Below are 18,196 nucleotides of genomic sequence, written 5' to 3'. Positions count from 1 at the left end.
CATAACAAGTATTATTATACCCGAGGAAAGCCCGGTGTTAGGGAAAGTGCAAAGACATTACATAACAAGTATTATTATACCCGTGCAAAGAGGTTACATAACAAGTATTATTATACCCGAGGAAAGCCTGGTGTTAGGAGAAGTGCAAAGACGTCACATAACAAGTATTATTATACCCGAGGAAAGCCTGGTGTTAGGGGAAGTGCAAAGACGTTACATAACAAGTATTATTATACCCGTGCAAAGACGTTACATAACAAGTATTATTATACCCTAGGAAAGCCTGGTGTTGGGGGAAGTACAAAGACGTTACATAACAAGTATTATTACACCCGAGGAAAGCCTGGTGTTAGGGGAAGTGCAAAGACGTTACATAACAAGTATTATTATACCCGAGGAAAGCCTGGTGTTAGGGGAAGTGCAAAGACGTTACATAACAAGTATTATTATACCCGAGGAAAGCCTGGTGTTAGGGGAAGTGCAAAGACCTTACATAACAAGTATTATTATACCCGAGGAAAGCCCGGTGTTAGGGGAAGCGCAAAGACGTTACATAACAAGTATTATTATATCCGAGGAAAGCCTGGTGTTAGGGGAAGTGCAAAGACATTACATAACAAGTATTATTATACCCGAGGAAAGCCTGGTGTTAGGGGAAGCGCAAAGACGTTACATAACAAGTATTATTATACCCGAGGAAAGCCTGGTGTTAGGGGAAGTGCAAGACGTTACATAACAAGTATTATTATACCCGAGGAAAGCCCAGTGTTATATACCCGAGGAAAGCCTGGTGTTAGGGGAAGTGCAAAGACGTGACATAACAAGTTTTATTATACCCGATGAAAGCCTGGTGTTGGGGGAAGTACAAAGACGTTACATAACAAGTATTATTATACCCGAGGAAAGCCTGCTGTTGGGGGAAGTGCAAAGACATTACATAACAAGTATTATTATATCCGAGGAAAGCCTGGTGTTAGGGGAAGCGCAAAGACGTTACATAACAAGTATTATTATACCCGAGGAAAGCCTGGTGTTAGGGGAAGCGCAAAGACGATACATAACAAGTATTATTATACCCGAGGAAAGCCTGGTGTTAGGGGAAGCGCAAAGACGTTACATAACAAGTATTATTATACCCGAGGAAAGCCTGGTGTTAGGGGAAGCGCAAAGACGTTACATAACAAGTATTATTATACCCGAGGAAAGCCTGGTGTTAGGGGAAGCGCAAAGACGTTAAATAACAAGTATTATTATACCCGAGGAAAGCCTGGTGTTAGGGGAAGCGCAAAGACGTGACATAACAAGTATTATTATACCCGAGGAAAGCCTGGTGTTAGGGGAAGTTCAAAGATGTTACATAACAAGTATTATTATACCAGAGGAAAGCCTGGTGTTAGGGGAAGTGCAAAGACGTTACATAACAAGTATTATTATACCCGAGGAAAGCCTGGTGTTAGGGGAAGTTCAAAGACGTTACATAACAAGTATTATTATACCCGAGGAAAGCCTGGTGTTGGGGGAAGTGCAAAGACGTTACATAACAAGTATTATTATACCCGAGGAAAGCCTGGTGTTAGGGGAAGGGCAAAGTCGTTACATAACAAGTATTATTATACCCGAGGAAAGCCTGGTGTTAGGGGAAGCGCAAAGACGTTACATAACAAGTATTATTATACCCGAGGAAAGCCTGGTGTTAGGGGAAGCGCAAAGACGTTACATAACAAGTATTATTATACCCGTGCAAAGATGTTACATAACAAGTATTATTATACCAGAGGAAAGCAGCAGAAAGAGAAGTAGAAAATGATCATTTACCTCAGCATCAAACCAGTTGGTTTTGAACCGAAAGTATCCATAGCAGTTGGATTTATAGTAGAACCATCCTGGTGGGCAGCTGGATCGAGCTGCAGGTCCTTCATGAAAGAAATAAAGAAACAGAGAACATTAGAACATAAGAACATAAGATATACCATAATGGGTCAAATCATGGGTCCTTCAAGCCCAGCATCCTGTCTCCAACAGTAGCCAATTCAGGTCAGAAGTACCTGGCAAGTACCCAAACATTAAATAGATCCCATGCTACTAATGCTGGCAACTAGCAGTGGCTATTCCATATTGATTAGCCATAGTTTATGGACTTCACCTCCATGAACTTATCCAAACCTTGTTTAAACACAGCTACACTAACTGCACTAACCACATCCCCTGGCAACAAATTCCAGAGTTTAATTGTGAGTTGAGTGAAAAAGAATTTTCTCCACTTTGTTTTTAATGTGCTACTTGATAACTTCATGCCATGCCCGCTAGTCCTTGATTAATCCAAAAGAATAACCATTTCACATTTACCCATTCAAGTCCTTTTGTGATTTTAAACACCTCTATCATATCTCCCCTCAGCCGTCTCTTCTCCAAGCTGAACAGCCCTAACCTCTTCAGTCTTTCCTCATAGGGGAGCTGTTCCATCCCCTTTATCATTTTGGTTGCCCTTCTCTGTACTTTCTCCATCGCAATTATATCTTTTTTGAGATGCGGCGACCAGAATTGTACACAGTATTCAAGGTGCGGTCTCACCATGGAGTGATACAGAGGCATTATGACATTTTCTGTTTTATTCACCATTCCCTTTCTAATAATTCTCAACATTCTGTTTGCTTTTTTGACTGCCGCAGCACACTGAGCCGACGATTTAAATATGTTAAGAACTATGACGCCGAGATCTGTTTCCTGGGCGGTAGCTCCTAAAATGGAACCTAACATCGTGTAACTACAGCAAGGGTTATTTTTCCCATATGCATCACCTTGCACTTTTCCACATTAAATTTCAACTGCCATTAGAACACAAATCTTCAAGTCTCGCAAGTTCCTCCTGCAATTTATCACAATTTGCTAGTGATGTAAATACTCTGAATAATTTTGTGTCATTTACAAATTTCATCACCTCATTCCTTGTACTTCTTTCCAGATCATTTATAAATATATGAAAAAGCACCGGTCCAAGTACAGATCCCTGAGGCACTCCACTGTTTACTTTTTCCGCTGTGAAAACAGATAATGTAATTCTCTCTCTGTTACCTGTCTTTTAACCAGTTTGCTATCCACAAAATGACATCACCACCTATCCCATGTGCTGTGTTTGTGGCATAGTGGACCCTTGGTCGCAATGGAGATGACTCCGCCCACGGGGAGGGGCCCTGTGGGGAACCACTGCAATAGGCTGAACTCTGATAGCAGACACAGTATGGATAGAGGCTTTATTGTACTGCTATACATAGATAGTGAAAGTAGGAAAGTAAGACACTGATCCCAGAGGTGCCAGAACGTTCAACAGCTCAGAAGTGAAGTCTCACCCAGATGTTCACAATAGGCGGAAGCCCGCAATGTGGGAATCTCACTGCTGGTGGGTAGAGCTGGCGCACTGGATCATAGAGGTACTCACAGGAATGATGGCTTCTTCCTGATGGTGGAAAGTTGGAACCGAAGGTCCGTGGCGCAGAATATAATGGCTGGTAGGCCCTCGAGGAGCAAGTACCCGATGGTCCGATATCTTGAAATGCAGAACAGAGAGAAAGACCCCCGAGGAGCGGTTGTCTTAGTTAGAGAGGAATCCCGAAGGGTAGTGGGAAGCGAGAGACCCCTGAAGAGCGGGTGTCTAGAGCTTCTACAGGAGCAAGGCCCTTGGAGTGAAGCAGCATCTAAGCATACAGCTTAGAGTGGTCAGAGTAGCTAAAACCGAAGTCCTTGCTAACTCAAGGTGGTAGCGGAAGTGGAAGCTAGATATACCCCGAGGTTCTCGCCATGACGTGTATTTGAGCGTAGGAGTGAGCATGGCAGATGGGGACGCCCATGCTGGTTTGGAAACGCCGAGACCCTCGGCACCAGAGGCAGCCATCTTGCCCAAAGAGAGTGAAAGAGGAGAAAAAGAGGTCAGGCAGAGCGGTCGCAGCCGTCTGCGACCGATGACGCAACAGTACCCCCCTTCAAAGGGCCCTCTCTAAAACCTCTTCCAGGTGGTCTGGGCTTGCGTGGGTGTGCCAGGTGGAATTGACGTACCATCTCCTTGTCTGTAATATTGGCCTGTGGTTCCCAGGAGTTTTCCTCTGGGCCGTAGTTCTCCCATGAGATGAGATACTCCCATGTCTTGCCTCTTTTACTTCCATCAAGGATGTCATCTAAGGCATATTCAATGTCATCTTCTGTATCCAGGCTGGTGGGCTCTGAGTCTTTCCTGGAGAACTTGGAGATATCACTGGGTTCAGTAGAGATATATGAAATGCACTGTGTATCTTCATTGATGGTGGCAGTTTTAAACTGTATGTTAGATTTCCTAGTCGCCGATGGATGGCGAAAGGTCCCACAAAGCAAGGCGCAAATCTTGCAGAAGGGAGCTTAAGTCGAAGGTACTTGGTGCATAACCAAACCTTACCTCCAGGCTGGAACTGGGGTGTCTTTTGATGAAGAGATTCATAGCTTCTCTTTGCCTTCTGTCCTGCCTTGAGAAGAAGCTCCTTTGTCTGTCTCCAAAGTTGGGATAATTCTGCTGCGGTAGCATGGGCAGCAGGAGAGGCTACTGACAATGGAATGGGCAGTGGCGGTAATGGTTGCTCCCGTAAACAAGCCAGAAAGGGGAAGACCCCCTTGAAGAAGCAGGATGTGAATTAATGGCAAATTCTGCCCAAGGCAGTAGCTCAGCGCAGTCATTCTGTCTAGAGTTGACATAAGTTCGCAGAAATTGTTTCAGTCTCAGTCTGACCATTAGACTGAGGATGGTATGCAGAAGTTAAGTCCAAGGCGATGTCAAATTTTTGGTATAATGCTCTCCAAACCTTTGCAGTAAATTGAACTCTTCTGTCAGATAGGATATGTTTAGGCATCCCATGAAGGCGGAAGATGTGTTTAATGAAGAGTTTTGTTAACTCAGTAGCAGAGGGTAATCCTGATAATGCTACAAAGTGTGCCATTTTAGAGAAACAGTCGACCGTAACCCATATGGTGTTATTGCCGTTGGATGAGGGCAGGTCCACTACAAAATTGGTAGCGATATGGGTCCATTGTTCATCTGGTGATGGTAGAGGCTGTAGTAGGCCTCAAGGACGCCCGGGTGATGGTTTTTGCTTGGCACAGACAGCGCAGGAACCTGTCCCTCATGGTCAGCCACACTCACCTCCAGAGCTGGCCCAGGCCCTCCACGTGGCTCCCTGGGCTGCTGCTGTCGCCCTCTTCCAACGCGGTGGGGAGACGATCCTGCCGCCGCCACGCCGCCAGCCCTAGCTTCTGCTAGGCGTGCACAGCTCTCCCACCGACTTAAAGGGACCACGGCGGGAACACCACCCGAGGCCTCAGATGCTGTCGTCAGCCCCCAGTACTACTTAAGGCAGCTCCTGATGCCCAACCTTTGCCTCAGCAACAGGTCCCACTCGCTAGAATCGCTGGTTGCTCCATGTACTCCTGCCTCCGTGCGTTCCAGCTCCTGCCTCCGTGCGTTCCAGCTCCTGCCTCTGTGCGTTCCAGCTCCTGCCTTTGTGCGTTCCAGCTCCTGCCTCCGTGCGTTCCAGCTCCTGCCTCTGTGCGTTCCAGCTCCTGCCTCTGTGCGTTCCAGCTCCTGCCTCCGTGCGTTCCAGCTCCTGCCTTTGTGCGTTCCAGCTCCTGCCTCTGTGCGTTCCAGCTCCTGCCTCCGTGCGTTCCAGCTCCTGCCTCTGTGCGTTCCAGCTCCTGCCTCCGTGCGTTCCAGCTCCTGCCTCTGTGTGTTCCAGGTTCCTCGGCCCTTCGGCTTGCTCTTCTGGTTTTGACTCAGCTCGTCCCTGGATTCTGCCTCGCCTGCTGCCTGACCTGACCTCTGGCCCATCTTTGGATCCTCCTGCCTGCCGCCGGCCCTGACCTCTGGCACGCTCGACTCTGCTTTCGCCTCCTATCTTCAGACTTGTCTTTGTCTGTAGACCTGCCCCTAAGTCCTGCCGGCCCCAGCACCCAAGGGCTCAACCTGCGTGGAAAGCAGGCTGGTATAGGTGAAGGTCCGGTTGGGTCTCCATCACCTGCGTCTGCCTCCCGACGACGAGGACCTATGGGAAGCCCCCCTACAGAAAGCATCGACCTCATCTCGTCCAAAGAGTCCACCCACTGTGCAACACTGTTCAGTATGTAACACCCAGTGGCCTGGTGGAAAGATTCTTGACTTTTTTGCCAATTATTATTGCCCAGCATACAGGTCAAGAAATGGCAAACATGTTATTTACTTTTTAAAATGAATGCCAGATTGATATTCGCAATTGCCAAGGACAGTCCTATGACAATGCAGCGAATATGAGTGGGAAGTATTCTGGCGTGCAGACTGTGCGTGAAAAGTGTGAGTATGCCCACTATATACCGCACACTGCACATTCACTGAATCTCATGGGCAAGCGTGCAGCTGAGAGCTATTCTGCGACTGTCAGTTTCTTTGATTTTCTCAGACAACTTCATGTATTTTTCAGTGGGTCGAAAGCTAGGTGGCATGTTCTAAAGGATCATTGTGACGAGGTTGTGAAGAAATTGTCTGGAACCAGGTGGTCTGAGTATGCAGATGCTGTTGGGACCCTTGTAAAGGGCAAAGTCTATGAACAAGTTCAGGAAGCTCTGGATATTATAGCAGGCGATGATAGCCAGCCCCCAGAAACTCGAGGTGATGCAAGGGGCTTGGCAGCACGCATTGATGAACTGGACACAGGAATCATGGCAGAACTCCTTCGCCACCTTAATAAAGTCAGCCTGTTCTCTACAAGATCCTAGTGTTGCACTGAATACTGCTGTTGACCTTCTGAAATCTCTGGTGTTCATCCTGGTGTTCATCTCTGGTGTTCATCCTGTTCGATGAGTTTGAAAAGAGAGGGATTGAATGAGCTGGACAAAGCAGCGACCCACTGTATCCACAAGTGAAACCAGGCATATGACGATGGTACCAATCCTGAAACCATGCTTGATTCTAGGCAGCGTTTAAAGATGGCGGTTTTCCTTATAATTGTTGATTGCTTGATCACAGCACTAAAAGAATGACTGAGCGCATATCAGGTGACATGTTCAGTTTCCTGGGAAGACTGCAAGAGATACCTGCAAGAGGTAGTGACAGCTGCTGAGGGGTCTCGTAAAGAAATATCCAGAGGACTTGGAAAGTGAGCTCTCTGCTGAACTGACACACTTTGCCAAGTTTCTCAATACCAGCCGCGCACAGAAAGCACAGAAACTGCAGGATGGCCAAGGTGGAAACACTGGTGTAAAATCAAGTGATGAACTTTACATATATCTACTCCTGCAAGAACTGCAGCTGACGCCGACATTCCTTAATATTGAGATCATGCTGCGTATCTATCTATTGATGATGACGAGCAACTGTACTGGGGAACAAACATTCTCCAAGATGGGTATCATTAAGCGTGTGCTTTGCTCAACAATGGGACAGGGACGCTTGAGTATGTGGTTGTTGATGAACATTGAACATGAAATCCTGCGTGCAATCGACTTTGACGACATCGTCAACAACTTTGCTCATATGAAGTCTTTCAAGGCTTTGCTGCAGATGCAACCTGCAACCTAGCCTGTGACTGAAGTGAATTGTATAACAGTAGTTAACAACCTCAGATTTGAGAAGACCTATGCTCTTATTTTGACTACACTGATTTGATTTATTGATTTCAACCTGTTTTTTTTTATCATTCATGTCATCATTTTTATGTCATTCATAGTGTCACTATGCGTAGTTATAAACAAATCTCAGAAAGCATGGTTAAGCAGTTAACAGGTGATGCATTTTTATGTCATTCATAGTGTCACTGTGCGTAGTTATAAAGGAATCTCAGAAAGCATGGTTAAGCAGTTAGCAGGTGATGCATTTTTACGTCATTCATAGTGTCACTGTGCGTAGTTATAAAGGAATCTCAGAAAGCATGGTTAAGCAGTTAACAGGTGATGCATTTGCTAGGGGCCTGCTTTTTGGCCACAGCACCTGGACCCACACTAGCCATAATGCAGCCCTAGAAGAGGCAGGTCATGGTATACTGGGCAAATGATTGTTCTGGATGAGCAGACCCTGCAAGGGCCTGATTTATTAAGGCTTTTCTCCCATTCTGTGTCTATGGGATAAATGCTTAGTAAATGAGACCCTACATTTGTACCTCAGGCCATGGAGGATGAAGTGACTTACTCAAGGTTATAAGGAACAAGAAGTTGGATTTGAACCTTGGTTTCTCTAGATTTCAGCCTGCTGCTTTAACCTCTAGGCTATTCCGAAAATAAAAGATCTCAGCCCTACCACAGAGGTATCTATGTATAAAAGGAATCATTTCAAGAATTCCCTATTGTGCAACATTGGTTCTTCACAGGATCCAGAATGCTTTTTTGTATCCCTTTGTCCAAACCATGCCTTAATCAGATTTATCAGTGGAGCGTGATAATTGCAAACTCAGGGATGAATTTTCAATACCACCCCTCAACCCCATAAATGCTCACAGTTTGTGGATGGGGTCAGAAAGGTGCCATTGTCTGCAGCTAGCTCATTAACTGTCATATTCAGCCATGACAAATTCAGTACCTTAAGTATTTGAATTAATTCTCAGCCAGGTCACACTTTGGGGGTTCGCCAGCAGGTTAGCCTGCCATAGAGATTACAGGTCTACTTTCAGACACTTTAGGTGAGTTGCTCAGCCAATACTATGAATTGAGAAATTACTACTTACCCGATAATTTCCTTTTCTTTAGGACACAGTCAAATGAATCCAGAACAAGTGAGTTATGCACCTCTATCAGCAGATGGAGACGCAGCAAATGGACGTCACACTATATATAAATATATATATATATACACCCCTGCAGTGACATCAGCCTGCCAGTATTCTCTTCAAAAGCAACAGTGGACAGACTAGCAAAAACCTGATTAATAACAGGTAACCACTGCAATACCCAACCAACAGGCAACATTGCTCTCAGACAAGAATGTAATAAAACTAGTCTAGGGACTGGAATAACACTTACCAGTAATCCCTGTAACACGTAGGCACACAGGAGGATCATTATGCAATAATTTGGCAGCCAAGGGAGGGAAGCTGGATTCATCTAACTATCCTAAAGAAAAGGAAATTATCAGCTAAGTAGTAATTTCTCATATCTTAGCATCCAGTCAGATGAATCCAGAACAAGTGGGATGTACCCAAGCTACTCCCGAATAGGGCGGGAGGCTACCCGTGATCCAGTCAAAACCACACGTGCAAAGGCTGTGTCCTCCTGGGCCTGAACATCCGGATGATAATACCTGGGAAAGGAGTGTAAAGAGGACCACGTCACAGCTCGGCAAATGTCGACGGGAGACACTGCCTGAGCCCTAGTGGAAAGAGCCCTAACCTATCTAGATAACAGCTTCCAAGCATCCATGTATGCTGCCATGACTATCTCCTTAATCCATCGAGCTATTGTAGCCCATAAGGTTGGCTCTCTCTGTCTAGTACCGCCATGAAGGACAAACAGGCAATCCGACTTCCACAAAGGCTCAGTAGCCTCCAGATACCTGACAATATCTCTCTTGACATCCAAGGGTCGCAACAGATGATACTCCTCTACATCTCTCTTTCTGTCCAGGGAGATGGACTGATTCAAGTGAAACTCAATGACCACCTTCGGCAAAAAGGAAGGAACAGTTCACAGCTGTAGCACCTCTGGGGTCACCTGGAGAAATGGCTCCCGGCAAGACAAGGCCTGCAGTTCGGAATACTGTTTTCAGTGTCAGGAACCACAAGGACAGAGTACGTAGTGGTCTAAACGTAGGGCCTGCCAAAAAATCCAAAACCAAATTAAGACTCCATAGGGGCACCAGAAATTGCAAAAGAGGACGAAGATGTTTCACTCCTTTCAGAAAACGGGCCACATCGGGATGAGCCAACAAGGATCCATCTGATCCCTGAAACAGGCGAGAGCAGCTACTTGCACCTTTAAGGAATTGAGAACCAAGCCTTTATTCAAGCCATCCTGCACACTTCCAAAATGTCCAAGGAAAGAAGAGTACCGCAATCCTCACACCAGGCCTCAAACACTAGAGATGTGCATTCGTTTTCAAATTTCAAAGAAATTGTCCAAATCGGCATGGGTCGGGGGGCCCGAATTCCAAGACGGATTTTCCCCAAACTTCCGGGAAAATTCGTTGTTCGGGTTAGCGTGGGGGGGCGGGGCATATTTATTTAAAAAAAAACCCCCAAACCCACCCCAACCCTTCAAATTTACTTAATTACAAACTCCCACCTCCCACCCCCCCCAAAACTTGCCTAAAGTCCCTGGTGGTCCAGCAAGGGTCCCGGGAGCGATCTGCTCTCGGGCCATCGGCTGCCAGTAAACATAATGGCACCAGTGGCTCTTTGCCCTTACCATGTGACAGGGCTACTGGCACCGGCCGTCCATTGCTCCTACCATGTGACAGGGGCCAACCAATGGCACCGGTAGCCCCTGTCACATGGTAAGGGCAAAGGGCCACCGGTGCCATTTTATATACTGGCAGCTGATGGCCTGAGAGGGGAAAATTGCTCCTGGGACCCTGCTGGACCACCACGGCTTTTAGTAAGTCTTGGGTGGGGATTGAGATGGTGGGAGGGTTGTATTTAAGTAAATTTGAAGGGTTGGGGTGGGGTTTTTTTTCCGTTTTCTTTCGGCAAAAATTTCCAGAAAAAAAAAAATGACCCATTGGAAAATGAAGTTTTCCACGGGTCGCCTGACCCGAAGCCCAACCTGGCAGATAAAAACTAAGCACATCTCTATCAAACAGTCTCCAAACTGCACATAGGCCAAGAAAGTGGAGAACTTTCTAGTTCTTACAAGCTGGAAATTACTGCCGCAGCGTATCTACGTTTCCGCAAGCGAGCCCTTTCAAGGGCCATATTGAAAGACAAAATCAAGTTGGATCTTCGTGAAGAAAAGGTCCCTGCTGCAACAAGCTCCTGTGCACTGGAAGTTGAAGAGGTAAATCCACCTGGAGCCTCCGCAGATCTGCATACCATGGTCTCCTGGGCTAATCTGGAGTGATCAAGAGCACCATCCTCCTTTGAATCAGTCTGCCCACTATGGGCCATGGAGGAAAGGCATATAGCCACTTGCCTTCCAGCCACTCCTGCACTAGGGCATCGATCCCCAATGACTTCCTCCTGTGGCTGAAGAAACATGGAACTTTTGCATTGCAGAAAGTCGCCAACAGGTCTAGGAACGGGAGACCCCAGTGATCCAGAGTCAGCTGAAATGCCTTGTCTGACAACGCCCACTCTCCTGGGTCCAGTCTCCTCCTGCTGAGAAAGTCTGCTCTTATTTTGTCTTTCTATTTCCTGTGACACTTGTTGGCTCTTAGTACCTCCCTGATGATTGATATCAGACAATGCAACAACAATGGCTTACATTATTTGGACCGATCGAGTCTGCAGCCTGTCATCGAACTATAAACATGCCAACCGGACTGCCCCAGCTTCCAGCCAATTGATGTTCCAGAGAGACTTTTCTGCACTCCAGCACCCTTGCACTGTGAGCTCCTGACAGTAAGCTCCCAAAGCAAGGAAATTTGCATCCATTGTAAGTACTAGCCAGTCCATTGGAGTTAGGGAAACTCCCTTCCATAGATGATCCGCTTGAAGCCACCGCTGTAGTTGGGAGGGACCTCCATCGGTAGGTGGAGCCAAATCGAATAGTCCTGAGACTGCAGATTCCACAGAGACAGTAGGGAGTGCTGAAGAGGATGTATATGTGCCCTCGCCCATGGTAACATTTCCAGGGTCGCTACCATTAAGTCAAGTACATGCAGGTAAGACCATATGGTCGTGTGCAGAGTATTCAACAACAGACAGAGTTGAGCTAGCAACTTCTTAATTTGAGTTTCCAGAAGGAACACCTTGTCCTGCTTCGTGTTGAACCGAACCCCGAGGTATTCCAGTGACTGAGTAGGCTGAAGACTGCTCTTGGCTAGGTTCACCACCCAGCCAAGCTCCTGCAACATGGAAAACACCTTGTGAGTCACCAGGTGGCTCTCTTCCAGCAACTTGGCTCAAATCAGCCAGTCGTCCAATTATGGGTGTATCAGGATTCCATCCTTTCTCAACTCTGCCGCAACTACTACCATTACTTTGGAAAAGGTTCTGGGAGTGGTGGCCAGACCAAAGGGCAGTACCTGAAACCGAAGTGATGCCCCAGAACTGCAAACCACAGAAAGCATTAATGTTCTAGTTGGATGGGAATGTGAAGATACGCTTCGGACAGATCCAGGGAGGTCAGAAATTCCCCTGACTGCACGGCCATTATAATGGAATGTAAGGTTTCCATTTGAAAATGTTTCACCTGCAGATGACGGTTGACATATTTGAGGTCTAGAATGGGATGAAAGGAGCCCTCCGTCTTCGGCATGATGAAATAAATGGAATATTACCCCATATTTTCTTGAGATGTGGGTACAAGGGAGATGTGGGTACAAGGGAGATGTGGGTACAAGGGAGAAAGGATGGAATCCTGATACACCCATAATTGGACGACTGGCTGATTTGAGCCAAGTTGCTGGAAGAGAGCCACCTGCTGAACCGGTATGATGTCCCCACTAATACCGGTATATAAAAGTTTCTAAATAAATAAATAAATAAATATCCCTCAGACTGAAGAGCCTTGCCATTGCACTCTCCACTGCCTGCTTCTTCTGCGGGGAGTGGCAGGGAGACTCCCTGAACATGTCCTGAGGAACACTGCAAAATTCCATTGCATATCCATCTCGTATCACTTCCAAGACCCAATGATTCAATGTGATTTCGATCCACCTCTGATAAAAGAAAGAGAGGCAACCCCCTATGTCCTGGATCAGCAAGCCTTCATTGGGAGTCTCGGGAGGTGTCACTATTCGAGCCTGCACCCCTTCTGGGCTGACTGGGATGAAAGGACTGAGACCTACCAAAAGGCTAAGTCCTCCAAAACCTCTATAGGGTTGAAAACACCTGGATCCTCAAGCATGACCTCTCATGTTAAGGGAGCGCTACATCTGCTTTTTATCCTCTGGCAAATGAGGAACCAGACAGTCACCCTACTTGCTGGCCATTTCCTCCAACTCATTCCCAAATAAAAGTGAGCTGTAAAAGTGCAGTTTGGTGAGGTTAGCCTTAGAGGTCACATCGGCTGATTAATTTATCAACCATAACTGAAGCCTGGCCGCTACTTTAGAAGCCACCCCTCTGGCTGAACTATGGACCAAATCACAGCCCACATCTGCCAAAGTGGTGGTGGCTGGTTTCATAACTTCCCTAGAGCTTACCCCAGAGTCATCAACCTTCTGGAAGAGAAGCAAGCAAGAGTGAGCCACCTAGGAACAACAAGAAGCGATCTGCAAAGTCATTGTCACTGCTTCAAATACTTGTTTAAGGATAGACTCAATCTTCTTATTATGCGTATCCTTCAAGGCTGCTCCTCCTTCTACAGGAATAGTGGTCCACTCAGAGACTGCACACAGAAGTGCATCTACCTTCGGAAAACGTAAGCGCTCTCTTACCACTGGATACAGAGGGTACAAGCTTTCCAAAACCCTACCCCCTTTGATATTAGCCACTGGGGTACCCCACTCAAGATTAATCAATTCTTGAATGGCCTCCATGAAGAGGAAAAAACAAGAAACTTTATGCAAGGAAACCAAAATGGGATTCCCTTCGGCTCAGACCAGGAATCTGGCCCAGGAACTCCGAGCATTTCCAAGGTCTGAGAGATCAGAGTTGGCAATTCATCTCTATGAAAGAACCATAGCATAGTTCTATATGGTTCTAATCCTGGAGGAATTTCTCCATCCTCAAGAGAGTCAGGATAGGCACCATCATCAGTGCCATACGGATCTCTATCAGGAAGTCCCACTGACACTCTAGGAGTACTCCGGCACTTAACAAAATCTCCAGGTAAGGTTCCTACCTGCACCTCTGCTCTGGAAGCATTGGACAGGTTGAAGACTGCACCTCAGGAGAAGATTGTAATCCCTAGAAATATTCTACCCATGAAAAAGTAGAAGTATCCAAACCAGAAGGCACCTGAGGCTACCATTCCCTGCTGAGAAACTAGTTAGGGGAGGTCCAAATTTAGGTGCCCCACCTGAGTCGTCTTAACCCAAATCTACATCGGGCTGGGAAGAACCAGGTTTAGTATAGAGACAGTTTCTGGCTGCAGGGGGGAGAGGGCATGTGCCATTATCACCGTGCTTGGCTTCCTGTACCTGCTGCCTTTCAGCTGCTTAAGCAGCTGAGTCCATGGGTTGTGTCCGTTGGTTCCCGACGCCCTCTCTCCGCCCTCCTTACCTCTTTGGCACTTCCCTCTTTGTCCGTGGGAAGATTGGCTGCTGCGGCATCCTTCTGCCGAGGCCCTCCGGCATCCCTGGACTGGCTAGACGCTGCAAACCACCATGTTTCCTGGAGGCCTAGGGGCGCACGTGCGGCGTGGCCCCGACTGAAGTACCGGCGATGGCGCGAACGTCGGGGGGGTCCCCCGAAGATGATGTCACCCGCGATGGATATATAAGGTCTTGGAATTTGCTAACACATCAAGTTAGCAAGGAATGATACGGACTCGCTTCGTCCTTCCAAGCTACTCTGCCTCCTCGGACTTACTAAGGGTTACTCTACCTAAGCTACTCTGCTTCCTCAGACTTACTAGAGTTACCCGCTCCTCGGGGGCTTCGCTCTCTCCTTTGTTTTACTGGTGACAGTCTGGAACCAGTACACGCTCCTCGAGGGCCCTCGCTCCCAGACTTACTCAGTACTCTCTTCTGCCTGGAAGTCTTCACTGCCTACTACATCAATGAGTTACCATCGCTCTCTCAGAGCTTTCCCTAGAACCAGGTACTCACTCCTCGAGGGCCTATTCATTCCAACTCCTGGGCTTCTATGAGACTATTGTGTGAGTGTTACCATTGGGTTCGGTACATGAACTCTGCATACCCTGCCTACTCACTATATTTCAGTTTCTCTACAGCTCAGCCTCCAGAGATCGCTGTTCCAGTATCTGAGGGACTACAGCACAGCCGGGCATTTCAGCTCACTACTGCCACCTCTGGTGGTTCAGTATAGTGTCTAATAAAAGAACCAGTGTGTGTCTCTCTCCATACTCTGAGCCTGACGGGTGGTCCCTCTCGGGATCTTCCCCCCCAGGGGCGTGGTCATCTGCCACTGGTCCAAGGATCCACCCACAACTCTCCTAAATAACATCAGATTGCTAACTCCTTGCAACAAATAATAACACCATGCTGGCTGAAAACCAGCAACTGGACCTAGGTACTCATCTGAGGGACCATGGAAATCACTTCAGGAATTCTCAACTGGGGGAGGGACCATTTGGTATCACCGCAGGAGAGTGAGCCAAAGTTCTTTAATTCTCCTTTCTTAAAATGTAGCAATCCCCAGAAAGGAGATGCAGGTCCACCATCTGCTGGAGACGGAGAATACTGGCAAGCTGATGTCACTGCAGGAGTATATGTACTGTGACATCAGTTTGTTCCAACTCCATTTGCTGGTAGAGGTGCATAACCCACTTGTTCTGGATTCATCTGACTGGACGTGGTGTACTCTGGATGACACCTTAGAACCGAATTCATAAGGTGCTGGAAGGCAGCAGCTACTCCATGAAAATTAAACAGCAATTCTCGGATCTGATATAACTCCTGAGAGTATTGAAAACAAACACTGGGGGTACTACTCAACCATTGACCGGCTTGCAAATTTAGCCGGATACTGTATACATATCCAGCTAACTTTGACAGGATATTCAGTTGTGCACTGTGATTGATCCACTGTGCGAATGCACCTTGATTGCTGCATGCAGTTCTGGTCGCCCCATTTAAAAAAATCATAGCAGAACTTGAAAAGATTCAGAGAAGAGCAACAAAAATGATGAAGAGGATAGAAGAGCTCCCCATGAGGAAAGACTAACAAGTTAGCGCTTTTCATCTTGGAGAAGAGACAGCGGAGGAGAAAGATGATAGAGGTATATACCTATGTACCTATGTACCGTTTCATAGTCTTATTTTTTCACTTGCTATTCTAATGTATCAATAGGCTGAAATGTAAATATTGTGCTGTTCAATTTCTCCCCTTCCATCCCAAGTTTATTTTCCTTGTTTTTTGTAACTTTCCCTCTCCCTTTTTCTGATTCACTGTATTTAAAGTTCAAGGTTCTTATTGAAAATATTGTTTTTTACGTTACGTTATGCTTTACACTCCTTGTTATTTGTAAACCGGGTTGATGTGATGCCTATCATGAAACTCGGTATAACAAAAACAATAAATAAATAAATAAATAAATATAAAATCATGAGGGGGGTGGAACATGTAAATAGGCAGTGGTTATTTACCCTTTCAGAGTCATGAAATTAAGAAGCAGTAGATTTAAAAGAAATTGGAGAAAGTAACTTTTCACTCAATGAACAATCAAACTGTGGAATTTGTTGCCAGAGAATGAGATAAAGACATCTAGCATAGTGTGGTTTAAAAGGTTTGGTCAAGTCCTGGAGGAAAATTCATAAACAATCATTAGCCAGGTAGACTTGGAAAACCTCCCACTTATTCCTGACAGTCAGCAACATGAAATGGATTCACTCTTTGGGATCTGCTGGGTATTTCCTAGTGACCCAATTGGCCACTGCTAGAGACAGAATGCTGGGCTTGATGGACCTTGGCCAGACCCAACATGGCAATTTCTTATGTTCTTATGTAATTTAGGAATACTGTTGGGTACCTGTGACCTGGATTGGCCACTGTTGGAATCAGGATGCTGGGCTTGATGGACCTTTGGTCTGACCCAGCATTGCAATTTCTTATGTTCTTATGTAATTTAAGGATCCTGCCGGGTACCTGTTACCTGGATTGGCCACTGTTGGAAACAGGATGCTGGGCTTAATGGACCCTTGATCTGACCCAGTATGGCAATTTCTTATGTTCTTATGTAATTTAGGAATCCTGCTGGGTACCTGTGACCTGGATTGGCCACTGTTGGAATCAGGATGCTGGGCTTGATGGACCCTTGATCTGACCCAGTATGGCAATTTCTTATGTTCTTATGTAATTTAGGGATCCTGCTGGGTACCTGTAACCTGGATTGGCCACTGTTGGAAAAAGGATGCTGGGCTTGATGGACCCTTGATCTGACCCAGCATGGCAATTTCTTATGTTCTTATGTAATTTAGCAATCCTGCCGGGTACCTGTGACCTGGATTGGCCACTGTTGGAATCAGGATGCTGGGCTTGATGGACCCTTGTTGTGACCCAGCATGGCAATTTCTTATGTTCTTATGTAATTTAGGAGTCCTGCCGGGTACCTGTGACCTGGATTGGCCACTGTTGGAATCAGGATGCTGGGCTTGATGGACCCTTGATCTGACCCAGTATGGCAATTTCTTATGTTCTTATGTAATTTAGCAATCCTGCCGGGTACCTGTGACCTGGATTGGCCACTGTTGGAATCAGGATGCTGGGCTTGATGGACCCTTGATCTGACCCAGTATGGCAATTTCTTATGTTCTTATGTAATTTAGGAATCCTGCCGGGTACCTGTGACCTGGATTGGCCACTGTTGGAATCAGGATGCTGGGCTTGATGGACCTTTGATCTGACCCAGCATGGCAATTTCTTATGTTCTTATGTAATTTAGGAATCCTGCCGGGTACCTGTGACCTGGATTGGCCACTGTTGGAATCAGGATGCTGGGCTTTATGGACCCTTGGTCTGACCCAGTATGGCAATTTCTTATGTTCTTATGCAATTTAGGAATCCTGCCGGGTACCTGTGACCTGGATTGGCCACTGTTGGAATCAGGATGCTGGGCTTGATGGACCTTGGCCAGACCCAGCATGGCAATTTCTTATGTTCTTATGTAATTTAGGAATCCTGCCGGGTACCTGTGACCTGGATTGGCCACTGTTGGAATCAGGATGCTGGGCTTGATGGACCCTTGGTCTGACCCAGCATGGCAATTTCTTATGTTCTTATGTAATTTAGGAATCCTGCCGGGTACCTGTGACCTGGATTGGCCACTGTTGGAATCAGGATGCTGGGCTTGATGGACCTTGGCCAGACCCAGCATGGCAATTTCTTATGTTCTTATGTAATTTAGGAATCCTGCCGGGTACCTGTGACCTGGATTGGCCACTGTTGGAATCAGGATGCTGGGCTTGATGGACCCTTGGTCTGACCCAGCATGGCAATTT

At 46.6% G+C, this 18,196-nt stretch overlaps 1 protein-coding gene across 1 annotated transcript in view; it reads right to left on the bottom strand.

The window, feature by feature from the left end:
- The window catches only part of LOC115086007 (regenerating islet-derived protein 4-like), a 55,029-nt gene that overhangs the window by 17,411 nt on the left and 19,422 nt on the right, over positions 1–18,196 (bottom strand). The window contains exon 3 of the mRNA XM_029592588.1: positions 1,816–1,913. Coding sequence (XP_029448448.1) covers positions 1,816–1,913 — 98 coding nt within the window. The remainder of the gene's footprint in view (positions 1–1,815; positions 1,914–18,196) is intronic.

This window comes from Rhinatrema bivittatum, chromosome 2, assembly GCF_901001135.1.
Source record: "Rhinatrema bivittatum chromosome 2, aRhiBiv1.1, whole genome shotgun sequence".
Taxonomy (NCBI): Eukaryota; Metazoa; Chordata; class Amphibia; order Gymnophiona; family Rhinatrematidae; genus Rhinatrema; species Rhinatrema bivittatum.
The sequence above is the reverse complement of the archived record's forward strand: the minus strand, read 5'-3'. Positions and strand labels throughout refer to the sequence as shown.